Genomic DNA, 12,074 nt, shown 5'->3' with positions numbered 1-12,074 from the left:
TTAACAATAGAACTCCCCTATGACCCAGCAATAGCACTGCTAGGGATACAGGAGTGCTGATGCATAGGGGCACATGTACCCCAATGTTCATAGCAGCACTCTCAACAATAGCCAAATCATGGAAAGAGCCTAAGTGTCCATCAACTGATGAATGGATCAAGAAGATGTGGCTTATCTATACAATGGAACATTACACGGCAATTAGAAAGAATGAAATCTGGCCATGTGTAGCAACATGGATGGAACTTGAGTGTGTTATGCTGAGCGAAATAAGTCAGGCAGAGAAGGACAGATACCATTATGTTTTCACTTATAGGTGGATTAGGAGAAACTTAACAGAGGACCATGGGGGAGGAGAAGGGGGAAAATAGTTGGGGAGAAGGAGGGAGGCAAACCATGAGAGACTCTTGAATACTGAGAACAAACTGAGGGCTGATGGGGGTGGAGGAGAGGGAAAAGGGGGTGATTGGCATGGAGGAGGGCACTTGTTGGGAGGAGCACTGGGTGTTATATGGAAACCAACTTGACAATAAACTATGAAGGGAAAAAAAAGTACTAGGTCAGCAAAGGAACAGGAACAAATGTCTGAAAATCAAGAGAAAAAGACAGATGGTAGAAACAGACACCCAGATGAATTTATTAGATAGGACATTTAAAATAGCTGTGATTATTATATTCAAGACAATAAATAAAAGTTGGAGCCTGTCACAAATAACTGGAATCTATAAAATGGAATCAAATGAAAATTCTAGAACTCAAGGAAGGGAGAATGAAATGAGACTATAATATTTAAAGAAACATTCCTGGCTGAGGACTTTTCACAAACTAACAAAAGACATTAAGGCCATACATTTAAGAAGCTTTACAGACCACAAGTCAGATGACTAAAAAAATAAAACCTAGGAAAATCACAGTGAAACTGCTCAAAACCAAAGACAGAAAAAAAAATCTTAGCAACCAGAGAATAACACACTGCCTTAAAAAACCACAAGAAATAATGTAAGCCAGAAGCCAATGGAATTAAATCTTTAAAGTGCTGAAAGAAAGTAACTGCCACCCAAAAATTCTATATTTGGCAAAAATGTGCTTCAAAATGAAGGTACAATAAAGATGACTTAAGAAAAGCAAAAATTGAGTGAACTAATTACCAGAAGACCTACACTAAGTGAAATACTGAAAATGAGATCCCAATAGAATAATGATGGTGCTGAAAGGAAAAAGCCATGAAAAGAGCAAACAGGTAGATAAATCTAGAATAATATTAAATATAATAATATCATGTGGGATTTACATTATATATAGGATTTAAAAATATATATCCACAATAGCACAAAATCTGAGGAAGAGGTAAATAGATAAAGTATTATAAGTTTCTTTTTTTTAAATGTCTTTTTATTTATTTCTTAGAGAGAGAGAGCATGAACAGGGGAGGGTCAGAGAGAGAGGGAAACACAGAATCCGAAGTAGGCTCCAGGCTCTGAGCTAGCTGTCAGCACAGAGCCCGATGCGGGGCTCGAACCCACGAACTGTGAGATCATGACCTGACCTGAAGTTGGACGCTTAACAGATTGAGCCACCCAGGTGCCCCAGTATTCTAAGTTTCTTGCATTGACCCTGATACAGTAAAAAAGAAAAGACCAGAATCAGACAGAGGCTCATGTTATCATTTCTGGCTTATGCACTAAAAAATAACAGGGATAATAAAAAGAAGTTATAACCAGTAAGCTAAAAGAAGGGAAAAATGGAAGATAAAAATACTTGAGTAATTCAAAAGAAGGGAAGAAAGGAGAAAAAGAATGAAGAACAGATGAAACAAAATTTTATCAGTAATTACATTAAATGTAAAGAGATTAAATACCTCAAGTAAAAGACAAAGATGCCACACTGTATAAAAATAAAAAGCTAACTACATATTTCTTATAAAATATATACAATGTTTACAAAGATGAAGAAAGGTTGAAAGGATGCAAAAGATATACGTCTTTTAAACATTAACTAAATGAAAGTTTGTGTGACTGTATTAATAACTGATAAGTATATTTTAAGGCAAAGGATATTATGAGAGATTAAAAAAAAGTGATATTTCCTAATGATCACAAGGCCAATTTAACAGGAAGATAATGATACTAGATTTTTATGGACTAATAACAGAATCTTAGGATATTTGCACTGGGTGTTCCGTCCTGATCTGCTTACCAGGTCAGTGTACCTGATCTCATAGCTGTTGTGAGAATAGCTGTTGGCTATTTATGGCTTACAGCTACCCCTTCTTCAAAGTGTGCCATTGGCTGAACAGGAAACGTATCACACCAACTCCTGGGTGTTAGTAAGGGTCCAGAGCAAATGACTGATAGTGGAGTACAAAAGGGTAGTTTTTTTGCCTAAAAATGAGACCAACTTTGTGATGCAATTTGTGCTCCAGGGCTCTTCATGGGATCAGACTGAAACTCGACTCCAAATGAATCTACTTTGCCTCATTTCTTCATTCTGGTTCCTTCACTTCCTTTCTCCTAAAAGCACTCTCTGAATTAATCATGTGAAAAGGAATGAGACTTCTTGTTTCAGGTTCTGCTTCTAGAGAACCTGACCAAACTCTAAGAATGGGCTTCTAGAATGGGTAACTCACTGGCTGAAAGAAACTGAGGGCTCCATCAGTGAAAGCAGGGTGAATATTGTTAGTCCCATACATGTCATAGCAGTGCAATTGCTAAGACTTGTGGTGAACTGAGGCAGAGTATATGTGAAAGGTGACAGTGGTAACCATGAGAATGGACTGCTCAAATCTCCTTCAGGAGAGCCTGCTGAGAAGAACAGATTTGACTGATAGGCATAACTGCTGCCCCTCTGGATCCACCATCATGTTCTTACCAAGCCCATGCTTCTCCCAGGCTGTTCCTAGCAATGACTGAGCATGGCAATGGTACTAGTGCTGGCCCATTCCTGCCTGACAGGGGACTCCTCTGATGGGTAACTAGCTCAGGAATTCCCCCTCATCCTAAACAAAACTTTCCCCAAACTGTGCTGCAGTCTGCGACTCTTCCTACGCAATCCTCCTCCTTCTGTCTCCCTTCATGGATGTCACACTTGTTTAGGGCCTAATGATTTTCCCTGTCTCCTCTTGCTCCCTTCTCTTTATCTTTCATATGTGTCTCCTCCAACAAATCTTTTTTACGTCTAATTCCATTTTGGTGTCTGCTTCTTGAATTGTCACAGGGACGCACTATACTAGCTGGTATATGATGTTGCTGGTGCTTGAGAAGTGTGGAGAAATAACTATAAGGATTAAGGAATTGGGGTGGCCAAGCTCCAAGTATAGTTGAAGAGATAAAATGACAGGCTCAAATATGTTAATGCATAATTTAAAGTAAAGCGATAAGGTTAGAGAACCTTCTTAGAAACTTTAAAGAAACCCTCACTTCCTATGGCTGAAGGGCAGAGGGAGCTGAAAACCAGGCACACAATTTAATTGTTAGCAGGGCAAAACTTCAGAGGAAGTTGAATATATTCTATGCTAAAGTCAGGGCTCTGAGAAAGGATGCTGAGTCTGGAACGGAATACCTGCCAAGACTCACTTGAGAACCTTGAACCCCTAGATTATCCTGTATCCTCTGGGCAAGTGGCAAGTGGGTTAGCTTATTGGTCAGGGGCCTGGAAGAAGCAAGGTACCAGGACTGGAAGACTGGGGACAAGGAGGTCTGGAGAAGGGCATGCAGATAGACCTATGGGTGCAATACACTGAGTATGAAGATCCTTTGATTACACACTAATGGTGTGTGAATGTCCACAAAGAAATGGTGTAGAGGATGTCCACAGCAGAAGTGACACTAAGCAGCCAAGTGGAAAGGATGATTTGGCCAACAGATGTCAGCCAGCCTCTGTTATTGGCCACCCAGTGCTTGGACGATGGGCTCATGAACAGAATGTCTATGTTGACAGAGATGGAGGCTAAGCAAGGTCCAAATGGCATCGGTCCTCTCGCCAATGCCCATCGAGCTATGTCCACTGCCAAATATCTGACCTGGCAACAATAGAGAGACCAATCCTGAGCTCTAAATATAATTATACCTTGAGGAAATCAATCATCTTCCTGCCTTAAAAAGGGCAATATTTCATCCTGACTTGGACTGATCCATATTCTGAGTAAGGATTTGCTTTTCTTGCCCACAGTGCCTTAGCCAGCATCACTACCCAAGGGCTCAGAGTATTTGGTCTACTGCTGTGGAATTCCATGTAATATCACCTCAGACCGTGGGATTCTTTATGGCAAACGAAATATGGTGGTGGACACATGACCACTGGATTCAGTCACTGTGCCACATACGCCACCATCCAGGAAGCTAATAGCCTGACAGGCTGCTAGAAAGGTCTTGTTGAAGGTACAGCTAAGTTGCCAGCTTAGAGTTGATGGCCTGTGAGGATAAGCTGTATTCTGCAGGATAGAATGTACATCTTAAACCAATGCCCACCATTTGGTGCTGTGTTGTAAACAGAAAGAGCTATGGAATGAAAGTATGAGTGTCACCACTCACCAGGATGCCAGCTTATCCACTTAGGGAATTATTTTTCCCTTCCTGATACCTTTAGGTTCTGCAGGTGTAGATTTTCTGGTTTCCAGAGTGTGTACGCTTTCATCAGAAGGTGCAACAAAAGGCCTTTAAACTTAATGCTTTGGCTACTATTTTGTCACTTGGGCTCCTCATGCCCATAGACCAGCAGACAAATAAAAGGGTTATTATACTGGCAGGACATCATGATGCTATATAGAAGCTGCTATATAATAAGGGCAGATAGGAACATGTTTGGCAGTCAGATGATCCATTAGGGCATATCTTGGTACTCCCATGCCTAGTTTTAACAGTAAATGAGTAAAGACAGCAACCACAGCCTGATAAGGTCATGATTCCTAGAGTCTCACACCTCTTAAAGATGAGGGCCTGGGTCATTCCACCAAGGAGGTCATTTAGACCAGTGGAGGTGCTAGCCAAACATGAGGAAAATCTAGAATGTATGGTAAAAGAGGGAGATGTTGACTATTACCACATCCTTGGGACCAAATATAGTAGTGGGAGTTTTCATTTGTCTGATTAACCCTCCATCTACAATTTTTCCTAGAAATTGTGACCAATCAGAATCCTGTAGAAGCTATACCTAAATGGAGTGAGTTTAACATGAAAACAGGTAGATCCCAACACTGCAAGTGGTGGATTGTAATGGATGTTGTTGGTGCCTCACTCAGACCTTGTCTGCAAGCTGCCATGAGTTGTTACTGACTGCTAAAGGTTCACAGGTGCCCCTTCTCCAGGGAGTGCCACCTCACTGGGCTAGGAGTTTACACCCTGCCACAGGCAATGACTGACTGATACAGGAGTATAAAAGGCCAGCCCCCTTGCCTCAAAATGGAATCAACTGCATGCTGCAACTTATGCTCCAAAGCTTCTCACAGAATCAAAATGAAGCTGTCTAGTCAGGACCATCCTTGCTTGGCTCTTTTCTGCTGCCTGAAGGCACTCCCTCCCTCAATAAATCACTTGTACAGAGTATTCCCTTCTCAGGCTCTATTTCTAGGAAAGCCAACTTAAGAAAAAATATAAAGAAAAAACTGATGGGGTTAAAGGAAAGCAGACAAAGCGATAATCATAGAGATTTTAAGACACCTCTCTCAATAATTAATGGGACAAGAAAGCAAAAATATCAGTAGGAATATGGAAGATTTGACTCTCATGGTTAACAGGCTTGACTGAATTGACACAGAGAGAACACCATTCCCAGCAAACAGCAGAGTACACATTCTCTTCAACTGCACTGGCACAATTACCAAAATAGACCATTTGCTGGACCATAATGCAACACCCAACAAATCTCAAAGGACTCAAATCACACAGAACATTTTCTGGTCCCACTGAAAATCACTTAGAACTCAGTAACAGAAAGGTAAATAGAAAATGTTTAGTTTTAAGCAATAATCCATAGATCAAAGAAATCATAATGGAAATTTTAAAATATCTTGAAGTGAACAGAAACACAATTTACTACCTATCGATTTGAGAAGTAATGTCATTAGAATCCATATTTGATGCACAGTAAATTTCTATCTTAAGTTGCCTAGAAGCAAACAACATTTAACAGCATGAGACAGAAAGTTCATATTGTCAGCTTAACCATGACTGGTTGAAACTTTGTTTACCTCCACCAGATTATTGCTAGCTAGTAAACCAACAACCTGATGAAATATTTTCCCCATGGGTGAAAGGTAAAAAAAACCCCTCAAATCAAGAAAACTCTGAGGAACTGATGTCCGTAATGAGAATAGCTTTGCTGTTAGAGGGACTGCTCTGGGCTTAACCATTTTCTGACAACCAAGGCACAAATACATAAGGAACAGGCCTGCAGGCAAACTTCCATATGGTACCTTCCCTAGATATTTCTTTCCAAAGGTCCATCCATGGAAGTGGCTGCTTAGAAACTTCTGCCCAGCAGGCCATGATAAATAAATATTTTACAGTCACTCTCTTGGTACGATCATTTTTCTCCTATTAACTAGCTAACCCAAAGAAAAATGTATTTGGAATTCAGCTTCTATTAATTACCCCAATGTTGGCACACATGAAAAAGTTAGTGCTTACTGTTACACTAAAAAAATAAATGAATCAGCTATATGACATCTCTAATTAATCAGAGAAAATTAATAATTTTATGATGTTTTCAGTAAAAACAATGATCTCAGTTTACAGCTATAACCTATAAACCTCCTGGCATTTGTATTTCTAGCACCCCAAGATAATATTGTATTACCAGTTGATGTTGAATATTTTCATGACGTTGCTTAAGAAGTTCTTCTGTCCTCTGCAAGAGACCGAATTCAGCTTTAAATTCAGCGATTATTTGATGCTTCTTTTTGAAAACTGTACTCTTGCTTCGAAGTTTACTGACATATCGTTTGAACTATAAAAGAACACAATATGTAACATGAATAGAAAAGTAGTTGCTAAATATATTAATGTCAATGTATTAGAAACATTTTATTTTCTACCATCCAACATCTGTGTCACAAGTATATAACAACTTAGTTTCATTAGAAAACTTGGAAAGACTAACTGCGCAATTAAAATATTTTGTGTAGGTTTTAATTTTTGGACCTATCTAAATGTTGCAAATCCTTATGTAAAAGGTGTTCATTTGAGGCTTTACAAATAAGGGTTTAAAAAACCAGAAACTCAATCCTATGAAAGTAAAAAGGCTAAAAAAAGGAGGAGGAGGAAGAGGAGGAGGAGGAAAAAAAGTCGGAAACCAATTCTGGCTATAATCTTACCATGATATCTTTTACATACTGTACTATTTTGGTAGTACTGAATCTACTGAGATTAATATGCCCAATCAGAATAGTCAAAACCTGTAGCTACTATTTATTGTTTAAGAAATGTACTGTGACCATATAAATTAAGAAGCATCTGAGACACTGGAATGAAGCTCATCCCAAACCTTAAAAAGCTAAGAATATTTCATGTTAGTGGGAATTTACAGTTGCTTTATTCAGCTATTTACCTACCAATGATATAAAGTTATAACTACTCTAAAAGAAAAACCCCATTATTAAGTAATACCAACTACAGTTTGGAAAAAACAAATGAAAATGAATAGTAATTAAAGGGATTCATTTGATAAACTCTATTTACTAACTATTATGTATTAGGCACTGTGCCAGATACTGAGAATACAACTCTAAACAAGATACTCAGAAGTCCTGTGCTTACCAAGCTTAAGGAAATAGTGGTGAAAACTAACACTGAACTGAGTTACAACCATGGTGAACATTATGAAGAAGTAAAGGTGTCCTGAGAATAAATAACAAGAGTTTAACCTGTTGGGATGAAGGCAGGGTTGGGATGAAGGCAGGAAACGTAGGTATTGGGATTTAGGGGAGGTAGATGATGGCAAGCTTCCCAAAATAATTACATATGAGCCAAGACTGAAAAAGTAAGAATGTGTTAGAGGAAGGAGGCAGAGGCAAAGAAGAACATTCCAGGTAGAGGAAACAGCAGGTGAAAAGATTCTGGCTCATTAAAAGTACTGCTTGATATAAGAAGTAAATGCCAGAAGCAAATGTGAGAAATTTCTGGTATTTCTGAAATAGAACATAATACTTAAAAAAATTACTTCCTCTTATGTACTATTATACTAATAATTTTCAGATTCTCTTACTACATAAAATAATTTTTCTTCCTGCTTTATCCTTTTATTAACTACATTTTTTGAAAAATTCCAACTAAGAATTTGGCCTATTTAAGCACATTACTTCAAAACAAAAGTAAGCTTCCATTTATCTAATACAAGATAATTCTTTGAGAATCTTAGCTTTTTAAATACCCAGTCCTTCTAAAGGCTAACTTGAGAAGAGAGTGATAAATAATTTCATAAATGATAAAAGTCATGAATATTTTACTGAAATTGTGGACAAATGAAGAAAGGAAAAATTCACTCAAAGCCATTATCCTACACTACTATCATACTAAGCTCTTCTACCATGTTGGTATTTTGCCTTCTAATTTATAAGGCTAAACATGAGGATAGTAATTCTAAATTTTAAGGTATAAAATAGGAAGCACAAAATTTCTAAAATTTAGGCGGTTTTTTCTTTAAAGACTTGATTGATTTTTCAGTACACAAAGAAAGTCCTCAAAAATGGTAAGATTAAAGATTCTTCACAAAAACGTAACCTTACAGGGGTGCCTGGGTGACTCAGTTGGTTAGGCGTCTCAACTCTTGATCTCAGCTCAGGTTTGAGTCCCTCACTGGGCTGCACACTTGTCAGTGCGGAGCCTGCTTGGGATTGATTCTCTCTCTCCCTCTCTGTCCCTCTCCTGCTCTCTCTCTCGCTCTCTCTCACTCACACACACACACACACACTCTCTCTCTCTCTCTCTCAGAATAAATACACTTTTTAAAAACCCCTTCTAATTCCTAGTTTAGACATCTTTTTAAACTTGACTTTAACTCTGAAAGAAATGAAGAACCCACTGTGTTTTAAAGGATGGAAGTCCAAAATATTTTTCTAAAATATTTTTCTACCCATGATTAAGTTAATTTTAATAGTAAGGAATCCAGCCCACACAGAGCAAATTATCAATGGCTGAATTACAGGAATGGTTTAAAAATTTAAGTCATACCAATGTACCTAGAGTCCAATAACTTGCAATTTTTCCTTTTAAAGAATAAATGTGTAAGCCTGCCATAACCCCAGACTCAGAATCCCTAGAGTAACTATATATTCTATTAAAAGTGTCCTGGGCAAAGCGCCCACAATGAAATCAACCCTATTCATCTGCTATCTTCTGTATTATCTAGACTAATTTTTCCCTTCTTTATCTTGCTGTGCTCCAGAATTATTTTTTAAAAAAGCTAAAAGCTATAAATATTTTTGGTGGAAGAACAAAACCACCAATTACTCAATCTGCTCTATGCTGATTGGTTATTATTTGACATTCACAGGACAACCTACTTAACATAAGGGTAGTCAGGGCCAGATTAATGATGGTTATGTACAATTAAGCAATAGGTGCCATCAAAGCAGTGATGGGACCCACTACCCTGGATGAATTAGAGGAAAGAAAATACATTATCCAATGTTTTTCTTCTACTGGAAGTTTCTTCTCACTATCATTTGGATTTTAGATTGTTTCTGAATTTTCAAATTCTCACAAAAAAAACAGAATGAATATATTGAAGCTAAATCTTCAGACACATTCTTTTTTTTAAAAAAATTTTTTAAATGTTTTATTTATTTCTAGGAGAGAGAGAGAGACAGCGTGAGCAGGGGAGGGTCAGAGAGAGAGGGAGTCACAGACTCTGAAACAGGCTCCAGGCTCTGGGCTGGCAGTCAGCACAGAGGCTGACACGGGGCTTGAACCCACGAACCGCGAGATCATGACCTAAGCGAAAGTCGGACACTTAACCGACTAAGCAACCCAGGCGCCCCTCTTCAGACACATTCTTAATAAGTCCTATAGGACATATTTTCAAAAATGGTGAGAAGAAAATAGGGTTTTGATAGATTTTGCCAAACTGCCCTTCAAAGGCTATTTATAGTACTTTTAATAATTGTCAATCTGATAATTAAAATGGTATTTTACTTCTTATCTATATTTCTTTACTAAGGAAATTCACTTTTTTGTTATGTCTATTATTCATCTGTGGAGATTAAAAAAATGATTTGCCTGTCTTTGGTCCACTTTTTTATTGGAGCTTTTAACTTTTTCTTGTGGATCTGTAACAGTGATTCTCAAACTTTTTGGTCTCAGAAACTATATATTTTTTAAATTACTGAAGCTCTCAAGGGGATTTTGTTTATGTAGACTGCTGTTGTGGAACATCTAAGAGAAAAGAATGGATTTTCAATTAATGGACCCTTTATTTCATAACATAAAAATCCATTCCAACTGGATTATAGACTTAAATGTGAAAGACAAAAGTAAAATTCTTCTAGAATATAGGAAAATATCACTATAATTCTGAGATAGGAAAGGCTTTCTTTTCTTTTTTTTTTTTTTTGATATATAGAGAGCATGCACATGTGCAAATGGGGGTGGGGGGAGACACACACACACGGAGACACACACACACACACACACTCACACACACACAGAAAATCTTAAACAGGCTCCACACTCAGGGCAGAGAGTACAGATAGTGTGGACCCTGACACAGAGCTCAATACCACGACCCTGGGATCATGACCTGAGCCAAAATCGAGTCAGACACTCAACCAACTGAGCCACCCAGGCACCACAGGAAAGGATTTCTTAAACAAGACACAAAGTGCACAAATTGAAAATAGATGAGTGATAAACTTAACTTGGCTAAAATCAAGAACATTGGTTCATCAAAATACATGGCAATGAGAAAGAATGAAATCTGGCCATGTGTAGTAACATGGATGGACCTTGAGGGTGCTATGCTGAGCAAAATAAGTCAGGCAGAGAAGGACAAATATCATATGTGTGCACGTATAGGAGGACTAGGAGGAACTTAACAGAGGACCAACCGGGAGAAGAAGGGGGGAAATGGTGGGGGAAAGGGAGAGAGGCAAACCATGAGAGACTCTTGAATGCTGACAAAAACTGAGGACTGATGGATGTGGGGGGGAGAAGGGATGGGCATGGAGGAGGGCACTTGTGGGGATGAGCACTGGGTGTTATGTGGAAACTAATTTGACAATAAACTATTTAAAAAAAAAATCAATTGAAACTAAAAAAAAAAATACGTATTAAGAGACTAAGGATATAAATCACAAGTCAGGAAAGCATATCTGTAACACATTAAACCAATAAAGGATTTGTATCCAAAATATACAAATTAAATCTATAAATCAGTAAGTGAAAGATAAATAAATCCAGTAGGAAAATGGATAAAATACTTGAAGAGGCATTTAGCAGAAGAGAAAGGCAAGATGGCCAATAAATATAATAAAAGATGCTCAATCTCATCAGTAATCAAATCAAATTAAAATCACATTAATATACTATTTTAACACCCACCCAATTAGCAAATGTAAGTCCTTCAAAACTAAGAGTTGGTGAAGATGAGGAGGAAGTGGGACACTTGTACCCCGCTGCAGTGGGGGATTTCTCATCTAGAACAACAGTATGGAAAGTATTTCATATCTGCTTAAGTTGACAGTGTGTTCACCCTATGCCCCACCAACTCCACTCCAATGAATGGCAAGGTTTTTAAATTTATCTATGGTGATGGAGCAGTTTTTAAAATTTCTAATCATTTGTGGAGTGGACACTTTAATAAAATAATAAAAATATCACATTACTGTAAAAGTTTCTAAATGTTTCTGCTCAACTTACATGGCCATGGATTAGTAACTAACAGTTTCTGGACTAGACCTGGTATCAGACAACTCTGTGATGGGTACTGCTCTAGAGCAGGGCTTCCTAAATGGGGCGTGCTCTATGCTCCATTGTAGTCATGTGGCACAATTAAGTGTGTGCCAAGGCATTTATCCACTAAGATTTTGCTGCAGCTGCTAAGACATTATGAAAAATTCCCCAGCTAATCACCCTCAGCTATAA

The 12,074-nt window shown here is 38.1% G+C and overlaps 1 protein-coding gene across 4 annotated transcripts in view; it reads right to left on the bottom strand.

The window, feature by feature from the left end:
- IFT81 (intraflagellar transport 81) overlaps positions 1-12,074 on the bottom strand; it is a 184,251-nt gene that overhangs the window by 30,224 nt on the left and 141,953 nt on the right. For all 4 annotated transcript variants that reach the window (XM_039218976.1, XM_039218894.1, XM_039219054.1 and 1 more), the window contains one exon: positions 6,793-6,942. In XM_039218976.1, coding sequence (XP_039074907.1) covers positions 6,793-6,942 — 150 coding nt within the window. The remainder of the gene's footprint in view (positions 1-6,792; positions 6,943-12,074) is intronic.

The sequence above is a fragment of the Hyaena hyaena genome, unplaced genomic scaffold, assembly GCF_003009895.1.
Source record: "Hyaena hyaena isolate Hyena2069 unplaced genomic scaffold, ASM300989v1 scaffold_0, whole genome shotgun sequence".
NCBI classification, from domain to species: Eukaryota; Metazoa; Chordata; class Mammalia; order Carnivora; family Hyaenidae; genus Hyaena; species Hyaena hyaena.
This window is presented reverse-complemented; position numbering and strand designations above follow the sequence as displayed.